The sequence below is a fragment of the Rhea pennata genome, chromosome 26 (assembly GCF_028389875.1).
Source record: "Rhea pennata isolate bPtePen1 chromosome 26, bPtePen1.pri, whole genome shotgun sequence".
Lineage (NCBI taxonomy): Eukaryota > Metazoa > Chordata > Aves > Rheiformes > Rheidae > Rhea > Rhea pennata.
The window spans coordinates 16,877-39,544 of record NC_084688.1 but is presented as its reverse complement, the minus strand read 5'-3'; the positions used below and the strand labels follow the sequence as shown (position 1 = coordinate 39,544).

The window sequence follows — 22,668 nt, the reverse complement described above, 5'->3', positions numbered from 1 at the left end:
GCGGGGCCGCCGCGGCGGCGCGAGGGGCCCGGGCAGCTCGCGAGGCCTCAGGGGCGGCCTCCCGGGCCGCCTCACTCCACGCCGCCCGGGCTCTGGAGCCCCTGTGCCGCAGTCATTCGGGATGAGCCGGGGGTGGTGACCCGCCGGGCAGCTGCTGCCAGGCGGGGCATTGTTTCATATAGGGGTGTGAAGCAGGACACTGCAGCAGCTCTAGGGCATTTTTTGCAGGCAGTTCATCACAGGAGGAGGGGACGTGGACACAAAAATACTTCAGGATGATTCATGCTGGTGGATACAAAGGTAAAAGCAAAGAGCTGTGCTTGATGTGGTAAGCATGCAGGCACTGGAGAGACACACAGGGAAGGTCACTGACAGTGGCAGAGGATGGATCTGCTAGGATGATGCTCTGTAGAGGCAGCACTTGTTACCAGAACAGCTGGTGTTTATGGGTGATGCAGAGGCCAGGTATAGACGAGTTTGTTTGCAGAGTCTTCTCGCTAGGTCTTCAGATGGTTTTCCGTGACATGGACAGTTGGTTAAAGCGAAAGATAGATGTCTGCTCTCCCAGGTTGTGTCCCCAGCCTGATGACTACCCTGCCACTCTTACTGTGACTTTGCAGGGATGAGCAGGATGGCTAAAGCAGAGGAAAAAGTTCGGTTACATTCAGAAAATTGCCGCAGTTAAGAAGTGAGGGAGCAAGTCAAATGCGAGAGCCTGAGTACTTTTTTGTGTTGGAGAATCCAGTTTAGCATGAAGTGAGGAGAGGCTTGTACACAAGCTTGTGCATGCATGTACCTTGCACAGTTGGTACATAGGCTGAGAAGTCCCATGATATGAATCCCATAAGGAGGGTGTAGGGTCACCGTCTGCTGGCACTCTGACGTGCCTCATGCCCAGAGATGATTAGTCAGAGTCAAGAGGCCCATTGGCTTTATAATCTCTATAAAATACCACACTTGCCTGCAAGACCTGGCACAAATCTCAAACAGTAGTTTGAGATTGCTTACAGACCTCGAGAGTAGAGATAGGGTAATATATCAGTCACTTATCAGCTGCAGAAGTAACACTTCAGGAGTACAGGTGCTTTGGTTAGTCAGACTTCTAGAATCAAGAACATCCTGCTTAAATATATTTTTATGCATATATCTGAAGGACGGGAAGGCCAGTCTGCAGCACACAGTGTTATTCTGGAAAGAAGTAGTAAGTTAGTTGCTAAGCATGAATGATAATTTTATGCTTTATAAAATTTAATATATAATTAAATGCTAATTTCTTCAAAGTTGTTTATTAATTGTATGTTACTACTGTGATAAATGGCATTAATTAAAGACAAAATAGAAATGTTTCCTAGTATCTTCCTAGGATCCTATGCTAAGGCTTACCTGAACAAAGAATAATGCCAAAGAAAATAAATCTTTCAAGGTAGGTTGCAAACATCAGTGCTTCCATCTGCCTTGTCTTGGGAAATAAGTTCACTGCTGTTACTGTGAAAGATAGGAAAACTTTTAAAATTTATCAAAATACAGAGAAAAAGGTACAGGATACCTTGCCAGCATACTGCTTTGGTCATTGTTATATGAATTTCCATTTAATTTGTAAAAATGCATAAAGGAATAGTATCTTTGGACAGGTAGTTGTTTGACAAGAAGTTGTCAGATCTGTTATACCTCTTTACTAATACCTGTTCTTGACTGCATTTGGCTTAAGGATTTACTCAATGTGGTTTTATAAATGTTATGATCGCAGCAGAGTTACTAAATGCATATGGGAACAGTTGGTTCAACTTTAGGTTAATCATTACATGAATAATATTACCAGTCTGCTACAGTTCCAAGAAAAGAGAATCAAATGTATTGTTGTTTCTTTTATCCCCAGGATACAATGACTTGAAAATCAAGCATATACTGTACAATGGATTGCACTGCATGAACTGAAACTAGCAAAGTCTAAATTGAGTCCAGAGTAGAAAACACTGTAAATACATTAATGTGGTACTACACAGACTAATAAACCCCACTGAGAGCCAGCAAGCTGCAAATCTGTGTGGTACTGGACTTGCCAGGATGAAAACCTCATGTAAACTCTGTGTTTTTTCCATCTTGCTGCTTTACACAATATGGATATGCATGACATCACATGAGAAAAGCTATCAATTCGTGGTAAGTCTTGGCATCATCCACTTGACCTAGAAAAATGACGGAGTGTGGAATTACCAAATGTGGATTTTTTTTGTCCTGAACAGCTAGCTAATCTAATTTCTTTTCACTGAGTGTTAGATAGTAAACCTCCCTCCAAAAAACACAATATATGCTTTTAAAAATTAATGTAGAATCAGAAGATAAACTCTTTCTTCTGCTATTGTCTCCCCCTTCTGAGTATTAAGAAACTGCTCAACTAGGTGGCACATGCCTGAAGAGAGATAAAAATGTTTTCCATTAGACTGTTAAAAAAAAAAAGAAAAAGAAGGAGAGCTTTCTCAACATCTGGGATGATGTCTTCTTAGTAACTGCACTACTGTAGTCTGTCTTTTGCAAAAAATGCCAAAAAATAATATTTTTTTAATGGTACTTGGGGAGAAGGAAATATTTTGATGAAATTGCTCTAGCTGAAGAGTGTAATTAATCTCAAGTTGATTAGTTCATCTGATCCTTACTTTTCTGTATTTACCATGAAAATGAAGTGCATGATTTGGGAGGAAGTTAAAAGGAAGAAAGCTATGATCCACCAACGTCTAGAAAATAGGCCCCAGATATACCACAAAGCACCTACTAGAAGCTAAGCATAAGCCTTCTTGGAAAGTATTAACGAAGTGATGTCAAGACTGACAGTGTGAACATCTTAAAAATATTTGGTTATGCTTTAGTATATGGTAACAATATTGAAATTAAACTTCAGACTAATAGTTCCTTTAATTCCCACTCTAGAGCTAAAGCAAAACAGTCACCAGCTGCTACAAACTAGTTTTAAAAATGTCAGGAACTGAATGAATGCAGGCTATAATTCTGTAATGATTTGCTGACAATTAGTTTTTGAAATGACTCATCTGAATAGAAATAACGTTTCTATGTACCTGTGAATTAATTTCAAATACCACTGATTTTTGAGAAGTAACATTAAAAGTAACAATGTGGCCAAAAAAGTCACTACCTGAGCCTTACTTAAAGCTACAAGTGCATTTAGAAATTGTTGTTTCTGATCTCAGATCTTTCTGTCCATCAAAAACAGGAGAGCTGCAATGAAATCACTTCAGGTTCTAGACGACTGCATTTCAAACAGCCTTTCTGCTAGTTCCGCCTTAAAAAGGAACGCACGAGTTGTTGAAGTGATTATGATTTAATTCTGATGGACTGGACCTTGTTCACTTGGAATACTTATTTCATTTTAAATGCAGGCTGAGGATTCACATGCTCACATCTCTTTGTTTAAGACCTGAGCTATCTCACGAGTTACTTTTAAAATCCTTGATGCTGCTGGCAACACCAGCTCCCAGCGGATGACTCAGTGCTGCTCACATTATTATTCTAATCTCTGTCAGCCAGAACATCGCTAGCGGGGTGTTACAGTGAGACTGCGCACAGGCAGTGGGGCCCCGCGGTGCACACAGAGAGGCTGTGCACCTAGCAGCATGTCAGCAGTGCGCAGGAAGTTTGGGGATGTGTACCAGGCAGTGGACCTGGCCCACTGCAGTACCCGCAGGCAGCGGCAGCGCTTTGTGGACAAGAACGGGCGCTGCAACGTGCAGCACGGAAACCTGGGTGGTGAGAGCAGCCGCTATCTCTCTGACCTCTTCACTACACTGGTGGACCTCAAGTGGCGCTGGAACCTGCTCATCTTCCTGCTGACCTACACGGTGGCCTGGCTGGTCATGGCCTCCATGTGGTGGGGCATCGCCTACCTGCGAGGTGACCTGCACCAGGCACATGATGAGACCTACAGCCCGTGCGTGGCTAACGTGTACAACTTTCCCTCCGCCTTCCTCTTCTTCATCGAGACCGAGGCCACCATTGGCTATGGGCACCGCTACATAACTGAGCGCTGCCCTGAGGGCATCGTGCTCTTCCTCTTCCAGTCGCTGCTTGGCTCCATTGTTGACGCGTTCCTCATCGGCTGCATGTTTATCAAGATGTCGCAGCCCAAGAAGCGAGCCGAGACCCTTGTGTTCAGCCACGCTGCAGTGGTCTCGCAGCGGGACAGTAAACTGTGCCTCATGTTCCGTGTGGGCAACCTCCGCAACAGCCACATGGTGTCTGCCCAGATCCGCTGCAAGCTGATCAAGGTGAGGCCTGAGATGCAGGATTGCCATAGGGAGAGGTACTGTTGCATGCCCCTTAGCAGGTGGTAGTTGGGAATAAGAAATTGATTATACCAGTTTTGTGGTGAGCTGGAGTCGGTCCTAGTGCTCACCAAGGACAAAGGCCAGCTGTGACCCCTTCTTTCCCTTGAGTGTAGGTCTGCGGGGAGTTTTACCTTCAGGTTCCTTCCCCCATGGTTCCTGCCAAGGGGTTTTCAGCATTTCAGCGGGACCCTCTGAAAGCTTTTGTGGAAAAATCATTTAATTGTCACCAGTATCCATTTATTAAGCACTGGCAATGTTCAGCAGAATTCAGAATACAAGGAAGAATGACGCAAAGAGATCAAAGGAAATCGTAACCAACGAATAAAGAAACCTTCAGGAGACAGTGTAGTTTGGCAGGCACAGATACGCTGGGCGAGAATAGAATGGAAGGCAGATACTGTGTGCGGCTTGTGGAGAGGAAGGCAGCTGTGTCATGTCGCTGCAGTGTGCTTGATTGGGAGCATCAGAAGCTGAATGCCAGCAATGATTTTGATTTCGCAATATCATACATGAGTGTCATAACTGTTCTATATTCTCGGTTCTCCAAAAGAGGATGTGAATTCTCTTTTTGGAGCAATGGGCAGTTTTAATAATCTGCAGAAACAAGCCTGACGTGATAGGTGACTGGACAACAGTAAATACAAAAGGCTGGGTTTTATTTGTTATGCAGAAGGCTCAACTTAAATGATATTCTTTGACAATAGTTAAAAAGGATATACTACTATTCAAAAAGAGGTTGGATATGTGTATTGAGACAAACTGTCATGAACTATAATGGAGCAATTCTTGTAAGATTCTGAAAGCCAAATGTTCCATGATTTGCATTGATCTCTTAACTATTGAAAAATAGCAGAAAGCCTTTTCTGAAGTATTTAATTCTGGCCATCCTCCAAGATGGAATGCAAGTCAAAGTGGAATAGGAGCAGTGTAACAGTTGTGATTTTACGATGCTACTGTAAATTGTTTTTGAAATAAGACAATGAATGCACAACCTCATGTGCTGTTTCCTAATAATCCTGTTGCTACACAATACTGGTATGAAGATGACTGGCACAGAAAACATGAGGCCAATTGACAGATCTGCTTGACTATCCTTTAATCCTATGGTAAAAGTGAGGTAACTCACAATATACCTTTAGTGAGATCTGCCATTTTGTTGTTTGTACTCTGAGTTGTGCTTTGTCCAGTGCTGCTGACAGCTGATCTTGCTACACTTCCTCTGTACCTGATTAGAAAGATTTTTTTACTTCTGCCACAGTGAAGCAATGTGAAGAAATGTGTCTTATCACATTTTTATACTTCAGATTGGAGCCATATTTAGCAGTGAACACAGTGTTTCAGCGGGACCAGTGGAGCCCAGAGGATTTACCTTTGTAAAGAAAGTACACTAATCTAAGTCTGTCTGAAAGGCATTTTCTGGAAGTGTGATGTATGCCCCAGGATACTTGGTAGATTAAATTGGTGCCATCATAGAGTACTGGCTCTTTTTTGGTCTGCAGGCTGACTACCAACATGGTGTAGTGATGCCAGAGAGAAGTCTGGGGTTCTCTTTGAAGTGAATAGTGGAAAGTTTAGAGAATGGCATTACAAGGCCAAGCGTGTTTGTTTCAGCTGAAACTTCTTCAGAAACCTGAGTCATTCTAATTTACATTGAGCACTCTAGAAGCAGGAAAAAGCAAACCGTTGGAGCAAAGAACAGAAAGAAGCTAGTTGGAATTCACTGCTAGAAATGTGCAGTTCCAGGTCCCAGTGCAGTTATAGCTACAACAGTGTGTTCAGTTAAAAAAAAAAGATATATGTGAACAACAGAATTTAGAAAAGAGATCCAAGAATGAATAAAGGGTAGGAGTGAAGGTTCAAAGGGCATAAAATGTTTGGCCAGACACAAAAACAAGCTAAGACATGATGCGATTACATTCTATTTATATGTACTAGGAAATGTAGTAACTGCTTTGTAGTAATTGCTTTAGCTCTTCAATCGAGTAATAAGAGATAAAACAAAGATGAAGGGGCAAGAAGCTGAAGATAGAAAAATCCAGACACCTAAGGATTTTTTTTTTCTTTCTTATCTGCAAGGCAACTAACCTTTGGAGCAACTTTTCCACACCTTTGAATTTTCCATGCCTGGCCACATTAAAAAATGAAAGCTGGAGCATTTCTAAATAATTGTGCCTTTGTTCAAGCACATATTAATCTGTGAAAGTTATTAGTTTGTGCTATGTGGGATGTCAAAATACAGAATCATTAGTGATCTTCCAAACAAACTGCTGACATTTTATAGTCCTGTGCCTTCCACTGTATTTCTGTGCTCCTTGAAGTAAAATTATATGCAACAAAGCTCTCTAGCTAGGAGTCTTAACAGCCTATGGCTATGGATTGCCTTCAGTTGCATGCAATGATTACTTTTTACTTAAGAAATATATTTCTTTTTAAAATTCTCTGTGCCCCGTGTAAATCAGCCCTGTATGTAGATGCTGCTGAATACCTCATACAATTTTTTGCTTTCTCCCAGATCACCTGTTATATCTGATCAACCTCATTGGATTTGTTTACTATTGAATGCATTTAATAGAATCATAGAATGGATAAGGTTGGAAGGGACTTCTGGAGATCGTCTAATCCAACCTCCCTGCTTAAGCAGGGTCACCTACAGCATGTTAGACAGGGTTGCATCCAGGCGAGTTTTGAATATCTCCAGAGAAAGAGATTCCACAACCTCTCTGGGCAACCTGTTCCAGTGCTAAATCCCTGCAAAGAGAAAAGTGGCTTGTAGACAAAGAGTTCTGAAGTTTCAGGCAGTGATTTGTGCAAACATGCATATCTTTGGCTGTGTAATTGTTTTTGTTGAAAGTTAGGATTAAGGAAAATTTGAGGTTGGAATGTGGGTTCATACTGCTCACACTGAGTATTGTTACCTTGGATCAAAGATCATACATTGTCAGCCAATCTATGCACCCACTGGAAGAACAGTAGCCAGGTAACAAAAGCAGTGACATAGTCTGCAGCTAGTTTGACAGGTTCCCTCAGCAAAAGAGAAGGGATGTTCTGCAGTAGTTTGAGCCTTTGCATGTAACAGACACTGTAATGATTGCTATGTAATAGTGGTTTTGATCGCTTTTATTTTCCAGTGCTGTAAATCTTTCAAAGCACAAAGGTTCTGTGAGAACAGAACAAGCAATCAGCTGGCCTCATTGGTAGTGGGGAAACTGAATCTTGTCTAAGGGGAAACTTGGTAGTTCAGATGGGAAAAAAACATTTTTCTCGGCAGAAAAACAGATATATAGCACTTAATTAAAACAGTGCATTTTATTTTATAAACGGCAGTGCCCTACCAGCTACGAAACTAGTTATGTGACCACCAGTAGATACCAGGCAGTTGGATATTCCAGAATTTTTAAGATACAAGTGGAGAGACAATTTGAAAGTACATTAGTTGCTAAAGGATATTTTTAAAAGGTAGAATACCAGTCTGGTCTAAGTCAACAGCAAAGCTGCTACCTTTACTGGGCTAGGATCTTATACAGAGAACAAGCTCAGATTGTTTCGTAAGGTTAACGAATGGAGTTTCCAAGCAAAGAAGCCAATACATTTGTCAATACTAAAGCACACAGAGCTGTTTAGTAACTGTGTAATAACTTACTATTTATAATCAGTAAACCAGCTTCTCTGCAAAGAGCTATGTGCTTTCTAATCAAGCAATAAGCAGAAAAGATTTTAAATATGCTTTGCAAATCTTTCATTTTAACAGGTTATTTCCAGCAGATACCGTTAAAGCAATTAGCTGAGGAGCTATCTGGCCAGCTGACGTGCATTTTCAGTTATACTTTGACTACTAGGCTAACTTTGGAGGACCAGGAAAAAAAAAAGCTAACATATCAGTATTTTTAATTGATCAGTAAAATGACCTGAATAAAAATGGGGCACCTAGCCTAATAACGATCATGAGGAATATCATAAAATAGGTGGTGCATGCTAACTGGCAAGGGGTGATAGTATATTTGATATAAATTCAGGTGGTTTTGTGGAAATAAGACTTACCAGACATACTTTACAATTACTGTGATGCTTATCTTTAAGGCCTTTGATTTAATACAGGACAGTGTATGACAAATAAAAAGTAGTAATGTATGAAAGTAGTATAACATGAATTCAGACAGTGGTGCCTGCTTTGTAGATTTTGAGATGTAGTCATGAATGGGAACTTTTGTAGCACGATGTTCATAGTGAGTACCTATTATAAGGCATACGGTACCTGATATTTTTGTCAGTGATTTGTAAAATAGGTATATATCATAATAAAGTTTGTAGGTTATGATGAGGTCTAGTGGCATGGTAAGAAATGTCAAAATTGGTTATATGTAGTAGCTTTGTAATATCCAGCATTACTTATATCTCCATATGATGATCCCAGAACTAATACGTAGATAACAATGTCATGAAATAGAACAATGTCATGAAATAGGCATGTTCAGATCTGATTGTATTACTTCTTGTGTTTTGCTTCCTGTGGGGATCACTAAACTATCTTTTTATCTTTAGTCCCGACAGACACCAGAGGGAGAATTTCTGCCACTAGACCAGTGTGAACTGGATGTCGGATTTGGAACTGGAGCTGACCAGCTGTTTTTAGTTTCCCCATTAACTATCTGTCATGAAATTAACTCCAAGAGCCCCTTTTTTTGTCTCTCACAAAGATCATTAAGAAGTGAGCAGTTTGAAATAGTTGTTATCCTTGAAGGAATCGTTGAGACTACAGGTAACAGTTAGAATAATACGCATGCTCTAATTTTGACTCTTTATCTTAAATCCTGATGCTCATAGCAAGGCAGTTGTTACTCCCTGCAGGTTCCTGAATGCTCCAGGATATCCTTCCATATGCTACAGAGCCTCAATGGCCTCTACCAGCCAATAGAAGACCTCCCTTTCTTGGAGGGCTCAGCATTACTGACACCCAAAATGGCCAATACATCCAAAACGAGATGCACCTTGTCAGTCTTTGAGTATGGCGTGTAGAGCAGTGCAGCACACTTCCTCTGTTTTAAGGACAACCACTACAAAAGAATGTAAAGCTTTAATATTTTCCAATGTTGCAAGATCACCATGAACCTAGTTTGCATTAAAATTAACACAAAATAACAAATACAGTTATATAATTAAATACAGACCACAGTTGCAAAGACTGTAGGAACAAGCAAAATGAGCAGGCGAGTAATGCTAGGGCATTTTTTTTTCTTCTTTAACTTTGGTTTATTTGAGAAGAATTTCTGACATTGCATTGTCCAGGTGTCAGCTTACTTCGTCACTTTGCATTTTGAGGACTTAATTGTTCTACAAATCCAGTGACTGAATGCTATGGTCACATAAGAAGCTCTTCATTGAGAATTCATGAGTACTGTTAGAGACTAAATGATTCTAGTGGGTTCATTTACATACAGATCTTCCTCTCCCTCTTCTAGGGATATTTGTTAAACTTTGATTCATCAAGGGGCATTTTCATCCTTTGTTCAACAAGATTATCAATTGACTGACTCCTGCCTTAGAAATAGTAATGTCCTTTGGGCGCAGCCAAGTGCAATTCTCTCATGTTAGAAAGGGCACAGACCTGACTGATTACTATCTAGGTGATGGACTGAGCCCTAAACAAACAGTCCACTGGGGCAGAGCACTCTTTCACATCAGGTAGGGCAGTCTTCAGATCCCCTCTGAAGCCTCTTCTCATCCCACCACTGAACAGTGCATCTTAAAAAATAAACTTGATAACCACACGTAATGTAATTTCCTAACTGGGTATCTGTGGGAAGCATATCTCATGTACTGTCTGAGAAAGGATTTAAGAGTAATTGGCTAATTGGATATAAATCAGAGTTTTGGATTACTGACTGGTAACTCTGCCCCTGAAGAATACGATTGTTGTTGCTTGTGAGAGATTATTGTCTTCATTTTAGGTTTTGCTTTGTTCAAAAAGCATTGCTTGGTGTGAACCTGCAATATTTATTCCAATGTTTGTGTAAAAAAAACTAGTCACCAGAGGTACTCTGTTGACTGTTGGAAGATTGTCTAGGAGCATAGCTCCATTCTATAACCCATAAGTTGGTTAGCTTGCAGAATAGATTGATCCTACATTATATTTTTTTGTTATGTATGCTGGTCTAGTTGCTCATGTTACAATGTCAGTGTTCCTATCTCTGGCTTTTTGTAGGAATGACATGTCAAGCTAGGACGTCGTATACAGAAGATGAAGTTCTTTGGGGTCACAGATTTGTCCCAGTAATGTCCTTGGAAGATGGCTTTTTCCACGTTGATTACTCTCAGTTTCATGCTACGTTTGAAGTCGCCACTCCTCCTTACAGCGTTAAAGAACAAGAAGAAAACCTGTGTCTGTCATCATCTCTTATGAACAGTCCTATTAGCAACAACAAAAGCAGAAGAGAACAGTTTTTTTCACTTGACTGCACTGATGTTGCAGGAGAGAAAAACAAGCTTCCTAGTAAATTTCAGAAGATTAGCTCAAGAAAGGAAGACCTTCCAAGAAAGGCCTTGAGAATGAGTTCCAGCAATGTAGAGAAGACTTGCAGTACCGGAGATCTCTTGAAAATTCAACAGATAAATCCCATCTCCAACAGCAAAGATTGTGATGAAGAGATACAACTGAAAGCCTTAAAAATCAAAGCAGAGTCTTTGACTCTGTCTACTGCACATCTTGAATTCCAAAAGAAGTCTCCAAACGTGTGCACTCTAGAGATGAAATTGGAAGATAATTTGCCTGCCAAACTTCAAAAAATGAAGTCTGATCACCTTTCTTAAGAGCAGAAGCAACAGGAGTTGATACTGATAAATTACATTCAAGATTGCTGACCTAAAGAGTTGTCTTATACTAATGTAATAATTTGGTTTTGCTACTTTTCAAGAATTAGTTTTTGTATCATTGTTCCATACAGGTGCAATCTAAGTAGTGTATTAGGAGCTTGAGGGACAATAAGTTTAGGCTGTTGTGCTAAAGATGTTGCTGGCCTAATGATGTTTATTGGCACGCTCATGACAAATCAACATTGTCTTCCGTATATGTAGATACTTTCTAGTGAAGCAAGGACCAGATCCTTGCTTGCAGAGTGAAATGTTTGGAGATTAGGCGAAAAAGAATGTGTAAAACTAGCTAAAACACAAATTTGTGCTGCTTAGATCTTGGGCTATGTGTAATGCACAGAACACAAGAACACAAAAAGAATCTGCAATGCTGCACTGTTGTACTCCATTTTTTTTCCTTTATGACGCTACTGGAAGGCAGCCACTTTACATAGCCTAATGGTACACATCCTCTTTCTCAGCAACTGTTGTGGCATGCCAGCTCCACCCTCCCAGAGTCTTGTTCATTGTCATTCTGATTAAGGGAGAGGCTTGCAATAGCAATCTGTGTGGTTTGACTCATATAAGCTCTCATAATAGAGATAGGATAGATGAGGCGCATCTATCCTGGTCAAAATTAGACCCCAGCATTGGATGAGATAGGGCTCATGCCCTAAATGCGGTTGAATTTTAACTGTATCACTGCTCAGTTTGACGGGAACATGAAGTGAGTAGCTCAGATGTAGACATCTCAAATCAGTGGTATATTTCATACCTCAGCTTCATAAAATACTAGTTTGGAGACTCCTGGTAAGTAAATAAAAACAAAGCTCTAGAGAATTTTCCGTCATTACATGAATGAACAATTATATATATATATATATATATATATATATACACACCTCAGGAGTTTTACTAATGGATACTAAGGGTCTTCAATGTTGTGCATTTGTTTTTGTTACATTTGCCTACCCTGCTTACCTATGATTTTCAGTCTTTTTTTTTTTTTTTTTTTTTTAGATTTGAAATTTGTAATAGTATGCAGTTCGTTTCAAGTTAGAACTCTACATAAACATCAGTATTTTCAGATACTGAAAGAAAGGACAGCATAGTATCTATAAGGTCTCTTACAGATTTCTCTATGTGACTGGCCTGAACAAGAGGGCAAATGTTCTTTTCAGTTTTCTTTTTTAATCTTGCCTGAAACGATGTTTTGTCATACTGAGCATCAGGAACTGATGAGAATTAAATTTGAGCTTTCTTAGATTTCCTGTGGTGCCATACTTCATAGTAATCACATTTCTGTGTTAATATTCTGCTGTCCATATTAGTCTGCAAAAGCTTTTTGGGGGGAGAGGGCAGTAGTGAGCAAGGATAGTCAGAACTCACTATTTTGTAAAATATGATGTTCAGTAGCTCAGAATATTGGGAGCTTATCATTAGCAGAGCATTACACAGTAGAAGAGTCAAATTCTGCTCTTGTTACATGCTAGAATTCAGTCAAATTAAAAGGGGTTGCTGTGGGCATATCAATCAGCAATGCATGCCTTCGTAACTAAAACAGAGGTAAAGTGATTTATCCAAGCCAAGCATAGAACATGTGTTCTTGCTTTTGATCTCTTACCTAGAGCATGAAACTGGTATTTTGCACAGGTTGGTTTGTTTCTTTTCCTGAATATAAACCTCAACATCATATATACATTTAAGCCTGTGTTTTCATACACAAAATGTACTAGTGTGGGATATTTGGATGACTATGAAGTCTTGATAACTCTTGATGACTTGATGACTCTTCCCATTCTTCAGAAGTCATTAATATAAAATAAAATTACATACACCGTGGGTCTCAAGCATTCCTGTAAGTCAGTAAACTCATAGCGCATTTCAAATAAACACAAAAGCACTGAGTAAATGCACTGTGTCTTTACACTTTTTCGCATAGCTATGCGAAAGGTTGTTCTGTAAATATTATGCAGCTGTCAGGCATGTAAGGCATTATTCTACATAGTGTCTTCTGGAGGGTGGTCCTAAGCTATTTGTATTTTTCCAAGTTCTTAGGTGCTCACACAGCATCGGGGTAGATTTAGAAAAAGCCTCCCAGGACTTTCCTGTAGACCAGTCTCAGTGTTGCAGAGGATCCACTCTCCAGAGATAATACAGGAGAGTTTGCAAGCTGTGTTGTAGTTTTCTGTGCTCCCTTTTGTGACAAAAAATAATTGCCCAAATACTTCTAGAAACTCTTTAAGCCAGTCTGTGCCTGCTGTGTAAAGTGTAAGGTGTCTTGCATGTGTGGTGCCAGGACTAACGGTTCTAGTGTATGTCTCATAGGCTATTACAAGGAGCGCATTTGCTCTGGAAAATGGGATGGACGCAACAGAAAATCAACTCGTAAAGTAAAGCAAGACCACGGGGAGCCTGGAGATCCAGGCTGGCTGGGAGGAAGCTCAGAGAGGAGAGCTGCGTGGCCCCAGGGATGCACCAAGGAGCTAGGATTAGAGCCATTTAGGGTTAGGGTTAGGATTGGGTTAGGGTTTAGGGTTAGGGGTTAGGGTTAGAGGTTAGGTTAGGGTTAAGGGTTAGGGTTAGGGTTTAGGGTTAGGGTTTAGGGTTAGGGTCAGGGTTAGGGTTAGGGGTCAGGGTTAGGGTTAGGGGGTTAGGGTTAGGGTTAGGGTTAGGATTGAGAGAACAAGAAAGGCAGCGCGCGCCATTGTTATGAATGTGGATAGAGGGTGCCCAAAGAAGGTGTTGGCAGCCAAGAGAGCTGAGCTCTAAAAGGGGACATCTTGAAGAGAAGTGGCTACAGGTATCGAACTAGCTATTTTGTGATCACCCATGAGGCAAGCATCTGAGCGTAAGAGGAATCTGGGAGCTGAATCGAAAAGGTGATCGGTCAGAAACAGAGACACGCACATCAAGTGCTGTCCTTCTTCCGTGTAGTTAAAGACCGAGGGAATTGTTGGTTAAGCGGGTGCGTGCGAAGGTTTGAGAAAGGGTACGGGACAGTAACGATAGTACTGAAGCAGGATAAAAACAAGGCTTCATGGAAGATGGCGTAGGTAAGCATTAGGTGATGCGCCTGCCTGTCTAATAACCTAGCCCTAATTGCTGTACGGAATGTTTCCAAACAGTTTAGCCTGTAACGTATGATGTAAAGTGCTGTATTGAGACCTTTCCTTTAAGAAAGGAGGGGAGAGGAGAAGAAAAAAAAAGTATAAAAAGGGGGAAGAACACGGGAAAGAGAAAAAAAGAACATGCGTAAATGCTTTCGGTGCCTTTCATTGAGAGTAAAATGCCAGCTTCTCTCTTTGTTACAGAGCTAGAACCAACGATAGTAAATGCTGACGGAGAGGAAAGCCGGACAGGCGGTCTTTTTGTGATTAATACCTAAGGAACGAAGTGAATGAAACGAGGAAGCAAAAATGCAGTAGACCCCTGATACCCCCAGCAACTGCTGCAGAAGGAGGTGTTCTGCCACCGGCAAGTAAGGCGACTGCTGGTAACGACTGTTTGTTATTTCGGCCTCCCAGAGGCAGTACTGAAGGCTAAGCAACCCTTTCCTGCCCTGTGGATACCGTTAACTGCATCCACCTTAGTTTTGCTTTGGCTGTTTGTGTTTTGTCTTGTTATCCTACGTGTGCAGATAGAAAGGGAAGGATACAACACTTACACTTTCAGACGAATTGCCACGGCCGAAGTTGAAGAGATCAGAAAAACCATAAGCAAGCTGAGGTGCGAAAACCACGTGGAACCAGCCAAGAGCCGTCTCCGTCTCCCGCAAACAAAAGCCCGTCCTTCCTGACTAGGAAGGCTCACTGTTAGTAGCGATCGAAATAATAGATCACAGATGTATAACGAAGGTCTGTCCGCCTTACAGCAAGTACGCTACGTACGTGTGTTTCTGTGCGTGTGACTTCACATGTTTGTGAAAGATCCTAGTTTAAAAGCTATGAGACTGCAAATTATTATCTTAGGGGAATGATACTGAAGTGGCCAAAGTTTCTGAAGAAGGAGAGGGAGAAAGAGAGAGAGGGAGAAAGTGCACGAACTGTAAAATTAAGAGATGGTTTTCAGAGGGATCAATTAGTGCAACCCCCCGGTGGTATTTGGGGAAAGAGGAAGGCAGTGGATAGAGGAAACGTTAAAGCCTCGTGGAATTGAGTAACATCTCCTGCCCTCAAATTCCCACGACAAGGCAAGCCTTTCTCAGCAATGCTTTCCACATTTGCTGACTCTGTGGGAGCAGCACCGTTAGAAAACAGCGGTAAGCGAAAGCAGGCGCCAGCAGCAAGATCCTCGCATCCCCTTTGAGGCCGGAACACAAACTCTCTGGGTGTGAGAAAGGCCACTTAGCAGCAATCTGGGCTGTAACGGTCTTTGAGACTTCTAACTTTGATAGGACAGAGGCAATCCAACACGCTCAGGTTCCTCTGTAGAAGTAACGCCTGGCATACGACTAGACAGCAGGGGATCATCTCTCCAAGTGGCTCAGCGGGCGCTCATCTTACCCAGCCGGGGAGGGGGAGGGGGGCTTACTGTGCAAGTGTTGCAAGCAGTGAGTCTTCCTGCTTGTGTCTGAATTGACTGAGGGGCAGAGCACGGTTGTGCCAAAACCAGGATGCAGAAGGTTTCTGACAGATTAATCTCTAGCGGCTACTTAGTCTAACTTCCCTTTCACGGCAAACCCGAGCGTCCTCACTCCTTCCAAAACAGGAGTGGAGGAAGTGGTATTTGTAGCCTGCGTATTCCCCGTTTACCTTGCTTTGTGTGTGTGTGTGTGTGTTAGAGCTGTTTTTGTGCTCGTAAACAGCTTTGCATTCTCACGATTTTCTGCAGAGCTTTGTTTTTTGATTTTTCTTTTTCTTTCTTTTTTTTTTTTTTTTTTTGCGGTTTGTGGGGGGGTGGTTTATGCTTGGTGTTTTGTTTGGGGGGGGGTTTGTTTTGCTTTGCTCTGTACTTTTGTAAGGTGATGGATTTTACTATGCCTCCATCAACATGTGCTGGCTGACAAAGTTATAATGTCCCAAGGGAGACTCTTAGGCATGACAGAGGAGTTCAGATAGACAGCCTGCTAGAAAAACATCCCCCAAGAGGGGTTGCCAGCTCCCTCTTGAGCTCTAGCTGCTGATGCATCTGGATTGTCCTGTCGGACACAAAGACGTTTTCTTTGGTTGCAGACATTTCAGCTTGTCTTTACACCTTATAGTGGTGGTATTTATAAACTGCGTTAATCCTAGGTGTTCATAACGTTGGGGAACAACTGCACACTGCCATGAAGAATTACAGGTCCCACCCTCAGACCTCTGCAAGTTATCACATTTCAGGAGCAGCCAGGAGGATCCAAATGCCAGCGGAAAGGTTTGCCTACCAGTCCCGACAAGAAGCCTTCAGTCATAGGAAGGTCGGCTGTGTCCTTACTTGTGAGTAATAAGCCACAATTCACTGACGGGCAAAGGAAGCAGGGAACAGCGATGGGTGGCCCAATCAGTGTGGCCCTGCTGTTGCTGGCAGGGCCAGCAGGTCTGCGTGAAGCCTCAGCTGCCTGCTTGGAGCTGTATTTTGCTCTGTTTACCTGGAAGAAGCGGCGAGACCTTAAAATAAGAATTTTTGTGGCGAGACGAGTAAGCCGGAACCCCACCTGCATTTTGCCTTCCTTTGCTGCTTCATGTCATAACAGCAACTTGGGATCCCAGGATGAAAACTGTTACAGTGCTGGGGCGGGGGGAGCACTGCATCTGCCCAGGTTAGGGAACCATCGTTAAAGCTTTGGGAGAGAAAAAGCTCTAAAACGAGAATCTCCCGGGTGGTTTGATTCACGTTGAGGGTCAGTGTCAGAGCCTAGTACTCTCTTGACAGGGTTCTTCTAGATATTCCACACATACGGAGAGCATAATGTTTAATACAGTGGTTTAATTTAAAGGTATGTGATGTTACATGAGATTTTTGATTTAGAGGAGTGATACAGTAATAAACTGAAATCACAGTACAAGTGTAATTGTTCTTACTGGTCTCTATAATACATTCACCCTCATGACGTCCGCACTCGCTGGGAATACGTGGGTTGAAGCCAGCTCCAGCCCGTCGCTCTCTCCAAAAATTCCTTTGTTGGTTGTTCAGGCTTTATACTCTGTGTTGGGCTGAGCCACATATGCGCTTACACCATTCCTGAGCTTCAGGGGCATCTTGCCTGCGTCCATCTCCTCTGAGCTTTCTTTCCTTACAGGGGTTATTGGTCGCTTACAGTCAGTCGTAATTGTGGACTAGGGAGTAGCTCTAGGAGGGCCATGCGGTTCCCTGGCCTCTCGGTAGCTGTTCCGGCCTCTTTGCAGGTGCTAAGCGTAGTCTGGCCGTCGAAAGAGCGTTGCCGTCGCTGGGAGCTCTCCGCAGAGATCTGCATCTGGCCGCCGAAGACGAGCGGAAGGCGAGCCCAGGCTTGCGACGTGGACGCAGCTAAGTCCTGGGGCTGCGTTGCGTGTGAGCAGGGCTGGGACGTGGCAGTGGTTTTGCCCTTGGCGGTTACGGGCGTCACTGGCCGTGGATGGTTGCCTGCGGAGCCGAGAGGAGCAAAACTATCAACGGTCTGTGGGGGAGACGCATTAGCATTTGCGGCGTTTCAGGTGCGTTCAGTGGTCGCGCAGCCTGGCGCGATCCAGCGGCACGATTTGTGCATGTGCTTATGCTTTAGTGGCGGCTAAGCCCAAGCCTTTAAACAGCAACTGTAACAGGATTGTGGTGCACGCCTTCCTGTTCTGCTGCCCTTCTAAGGGGAAAGTTCCCCTTAGAAAGTGCCCTTCCCCCCCTTTCTAAGGGGAAAGTTCCTAAGCTGTGGGCAAAACTCTTTGGCCGCTTCTTACTGTTCTCATGCTCGTGGGTGCTGTGGCGTTCCTTGCTTAAAGCTAAGGGTTTGGACTTTTTCACTTGAGGTTTATGTAGTTTGTTGCTGAGGGTCTCTCATGCCGCAGTTGTGGTTTCTCACTTTATTTTGTGGGGCTCAGTCTTTATCAGGCACAGTTCACAGGTCCCTCATTTAGCGATCAGGGTGCAGGATTGAAAATGCAACCTCATCCCGAGACTTTACAGCCTCAGAAACCATTTGGGTGCCAAGATGTGCAGTTCGTCACTTCAGGTTCAGGGCTTAGGGCTTCCTGATGAGGGAAAAATCCGTAAATAATAAACTGTAAGCCCTGAAGCCCGAGCAGCGGGCTGCAAGCCCTCCTTCGCTGTTTGCCATCTTCCCCTGTGCTAGCGCTCCGCTCTGTGCGCCGAGCTGAGGCCTGGGCTTGATACGGTGCAGGCCCACCACGCAGACACTGGCGACGTGCGGCGGGCGAGCCGAGAGCCATGCGAGCGTTCTGCGGGGCTCTGGTCTGGGGTAGAGCGGAAGCGCAGGCAGGCGAGCTCAGGCGTTGTCCTCTCCAATTCTCAGAGCTGAATCCTATCCCCGAAGGAAAAAGCAGAAGGGGCAGGCTGTCGGCTACGCAGACACCTGCCGCCTCGGGGGCTGCGGCGGGAGCTGACCCTTCCCCGACGGACGGATGGACGGACGGACGGTCGGACAGACGAACGCTGGCGTGGCGATGACTCTTCAGGTGTCACGGGGTAAGGGGAAGCGTGCCGGCACCGAGCTCCGTGGCAGGCTCGCTCCCAGGTGGTGTTTCTGTGCAGTAAAACAATAAACAGCCGCTTTATTCTTTGCGGTCGTGTCTGTGGTTCCGGATGCACCCCTGCCTGAAGATGACGCCCAGGGGAGAAGGTTTCACGTTGCGCGCCTGGGGCCGGGAGCCGGTGCCCAAGCCCCTTGCGCTTTGGAGTGCCTGCGGTTCCCAGGGGACTCGGTGCTGTTCCCGGGGCTGTGGGGAGTTGCCCTTGCGTGGCCTGGACCCTCGGGGCTCTTGGGGGTGGTTCCCATCGTCGTGAGGGCAGGTGGGGCCCCCCCTCCAGGGCCGTGTGAGGGCACCGGCCTGCTCCCTGGCCTGTCTGGGGCCAGGGCCCGTGTGCCTGGAGCTGGGAGAGCTGCGGGGGGCCGCGGAGAGCCTGCAGGCGCCGGTGCCGTCACAGAGTCACAGAACGGTAAGGTTGGAAGGGACCTCTGGGGATCGCCTAGTCCAACCTCCCTGCTCAAGCAGGGTCACCTAGAGCACGTTAGACAGGATCGCACCCAGGCGGGTTTTGAATATCTCCGGAGAAGGAGACTCCATCACCTCTCTGGGCAACCCGTTCCAGTGCTCAGTCACTCTCACGGGAAAGAAATCCTTCCTCGTATTCAGGCGCAACTTCCTGTGGTTCGGCTTGTGCCCGTTGCCTCTAGTCCTTTCGCGTGGGACAACTGGAAAGAGTTTAGCCCCATCCCCTTGCCACCCTGCCTTCAGATACTGATAGATTTTGATAAGATCCCCCCTCAGTCTTCCCCAGGCTAAGAGCCTCTTGTCGAGGCTAAGTCAGCCGCGCTGAGCCCTGCGACGTGCCTTACGGCCCCTTTGGTGTGCCCCGAGGCCCTTTGTCTGTGTTTTGGTTTGCCCCGGAGCCCTGCGTTTGCCCTCTGATGCCCTCAGGAGCCTTCAGTTCACATTTTGGCTCGCCCCCACGGCCGCCGTGCGCCTCGGAGCCCCGCGCTCGCTCTGCAGCGTGCGACAAAGTTCTCTGTTTTGTCGCAGAGCTTTCTGGGTGTGCCCCAGGGCCCTCCTTTTACCTTTTGGTGCTCCCAGAATCACCCTGTTTGCTCTGTCTTTGCATTGTAATATACATAAACATATACATAAAATATGTGTGTGTACACACACACACACCCCGTTTGTTTCCTTGTGCCCTGAATGTCCCCTTTTGCTCCCTGTGCACTCCAGGGCTCCCTGTTGAGCTTTCAGGAAGCTGCTCTCAGAAGCCAGGGGGGCCTCTGCTGCCCTGGCAGTCCCAGCTGTCCCTGATGGCCTGCAGCTCTGGGCACTGTGGGTGGGACAAGTCCCAGGTGGGGCCTGTTTGGCTGATTGCAAGGCTAGGAAGTGGGTACATGCTGCGAGCTGGGTCTGCATTTGGAAGTTCACGTCAGTGTTGGTCCAGGACAATGAAGCTGCTGCCACACACTGCCTGTTGGGACTAGAATGTTGGCTGCACTGCAGAGGAGGTGAGCAGGGCTGACGGGGGGCTGGCCGACGGGTCATGCACGTGCTGCCGGTCTTAGCGGATGGAGCAGAACTGAGGTGGACCGTGCTGGGGCAAAGTGTACTGGGGGTGGGGGGGCCCATGTATTGGGACAGTGGGAGGCAAGGACAGGGTGGGGAAGAGCAGTGCATCAGGGTCATAGAGGGTGGGGAGGAAGGCGGTGCGCTGGGGCTGGAGGTGGAAAGATTAATATATTGCATCAGGGCTGTGGTGGGGTTTAGTGCACATCAGATTAGTGAGGGGGGGTCCAGGGTCAGATTGGGACTGTGTCCTGGAGGGGTAGAAGGGGTCCCAGGGGAAGCACTGGGGAGGATCACATGGGCCTGGGCAGTGTGGGAGCTGACTCGGGGCTACTCGAGAGGGTGTTGGGGAGCCCCGGGCCCGTGCTGGAGATTGCAAGGCTGCAGTCTGGGCTGTGTGGTGGTTTCCGGCCCTCGGGAGCGAGGGGGGAGCAGAGAGGGGGCAGGCCAGAACAGAAGTGCCGTAGGTGCAGACACCACCGAGCGCTGCAGCCCCCCGCCCCACCCCCCCCCAGCATACCGGAAATAGGAGCCGTAGTCTTCCGGCACTGGGCTTCCGGGCGGACATGTTGTTTTGCGCGGCATGCCGGGAGCAGTAGTCTTCCGGCACTGGGCTTCCGGGCGGACATGTTGTTTTGCGCGGCATGCCGGGAGCAGTAGTCTTCCGGCACCGGGCTTCCGGGCGGACATGTTGTTTTGCGCGGCATGCCGGGAGCAGTAGTCTTCCGGCACCGGGCTTCCGGGCGGACATGTTGTTTTGCGCGGCATGCCGGGAGCAGTAGTCTTCCGGCACCGGGCTTCCGGGCGGACATGTTGTTTTGCGCGGCATGCCGGGAGCAGTAGTCTTCCGGCACCGGGCTTCCGGGCGGACATGTTGTTTTGCGCGGCATGCCGGGAGCAGTAGTCTTCCGGCACCGGGCTTCCGGGCGGACATGTTGTTTTGCGCGGCATGCCGGGAGCAGTAGTCTTCCGGCACCGGGCTTCCGGGCGGACATGTTGTTTTGCGCGGCATGCCGGGAGCAGTAGTCTTCCGGCACCGGGCTTCCGGGCGGACATGTTGTTTTGCGCGGCATGCCGGGAGCAGTAGTCTTCCGGCACCGGGCTTCCGGGCGGACATGTTGTTTTGCGCGGCATGCCGGGAGCAGTAGTCTTCCGGTCTTTCGGTCTTTCGGTACCGGGCTTTTGGGAGGCCATTTTTGTCTGCAGCGCATGCTCGAAGTTGTAGTCTTGTTCCTGGAACGCTGCTGTGGAAACCCTGCAAGACTGAAGGACAAGGGAGAGAGGCTATTGTACCACAGTAATGTGAAGGACGAACAGTTCCAGCTGAATAACATCAAGGAAACAACACTTTGAACAATGTGAAGAGTTGGCAAAACAAAGACAGTAGAATAACCCAGTAATCTATAAGTTCATTAATACTTATTAACATATTAAATTACTCCCCTAAATCAATGAGATCAGAATGACATGATAATGATATAGTAATCATGTTACCACCTTCTGAGCTTTTTGTGCTAATTAATAGGAATGTTAAAGTGCAAGCAAGGAGTTAACACATGATATGATAAAACTGTAACTAATAGAAAAACATGTGTAAAGTACTCCCTGAAAAGTGTATATATAAATAAAGAATGAGGAAAGGAGAAGGTGCGCTAGCTTTGTGGATCTACCACTTAGCACCTATCTCTGCACAGAAATATAATAAACAAATATTTCAATCCTGTGTGTCTATCGGTTCCTTGCATACCAGATAACATGATTAAGGGCTCCAGCCCGCTTTAGCAGCCCACTTCTCTGCTTTGCCCTGCTCCTTTGGCCTTTTATTTTCCATCTGCTGAGCTCTGCTGGCCTTCCAGACCCCTTAGCACCCCTCTCGCGCACTTTGCATTACTCTCACAGCCCTCCTTGTGCCTCACAGCTATCTTTTGTCCCTCCAGCAGCTTTAGCACCCCTCTACTCCCTTCAGAGTCCCTCTGCAGGCCTTTATTCTGCCCCAGAGCACTCCTTTGATCCTCTAGACCTCTGTGTGACACTCCTTTCTTCCGGCGCTGACCTCTCTTCTGGCCCCCTACACCCATTAGCACCCCTGCAGTCGCTTCAGAATCCCCCAAGAGATCTTCTTCCTGCCCTAGAGCTTTCTGGTTGCCAGTCCAGTCCCTTTAGCGGCCCGCCGCTCTGCTTTGGCCTGCTCCTTCGGCCTTTTATTTTCCATCTCCTGAGCTCTGCTGGCCCTCTAGACCCCTTAGCTCCGCTCTCGTCCACCTGGACTATCCTTTCAGCCTTTGGCATGCCCCAGAGCTGTCTTCTGGCCTCCC

General features: G+C 45.5%; 1 protein-coding gene across 4 annotated transcripts; it reads left to right on the top strand.

Moving 5' to 3' along the window:
* The first annotated feature begins 100 nt into the window (after positions 1-100).
* Positions 101-18,867, top strand: LOC134151395 (G protein-activated inward rectifier potassium channel 1-like). Of its 4 annotated transcripts, none has more exons than XM_062595882.1 (10): positions 101-300; positions 1,877-2,160; positions 3,227-4,277; positions 8,877-9,093; positions 10,537-11,216; positions 14,495-14,661; positions 14,821-15,037; positions 16,415-16,597; positions 17,507-17,794; positions 18,604-18,867. In XM_062595882.1, exons 3-5 carry the CDS (start codon positions 3,627-3,629, stop codon positions 11,139-11,141), a joined length of 1,473 nt encoding a protein of 490 aa, XP_062451866.1. In that variant the 5' UTR covers positions 101-300; positions 1,877-2,160; positions 3,227-3,626; the 3' UTR covers positions 11,142-11,216; positions 14,495-14,661; positions 14,821-15,037; positions 16,415-16,597; positions 17,507-17,794; positions 18,604-18,867. The 4 variants fall into 4 exon arrangements, with proteins under 4 accessions (XP_062451866.1, XP_062451867.1, XP_062451865.1 ...); XM_062595883.1 differs by having other exon boundaries at positions 14,495-14,676; XM_062595881.1 differs by having other exon boundaries at positions 14,495-15,037.
* The last annotated feature ends 3,801 nt before the right edge of the window (positions 18,868-22,668 follow it).

Bases quoted from the DNA above. Each gene is read 5' to 3' on its own strand.
- LOC134151395 (XM_062595882.1), top strand. From the start codon at position 3,627: ATGTCAGCAGTGCGCAGGAAGTTTGGGGATGTGTACCAGGCAGTGGAC. The intron at 4,278-8,876 runs GTGAGGCCTGAG...TTTTATCTTTAG, and splicing joins TCCGCTGCAAGCTGATCAAG to TCCCGACAGACACCAGAGGG. The intron at 9,094-10,536 runs GTAACAGTTAGA...GGCTTTTTGTAG, and splicing joins AGGAATCGTTGAGACTACAG to GAATGACATGTCAAGCTAGG.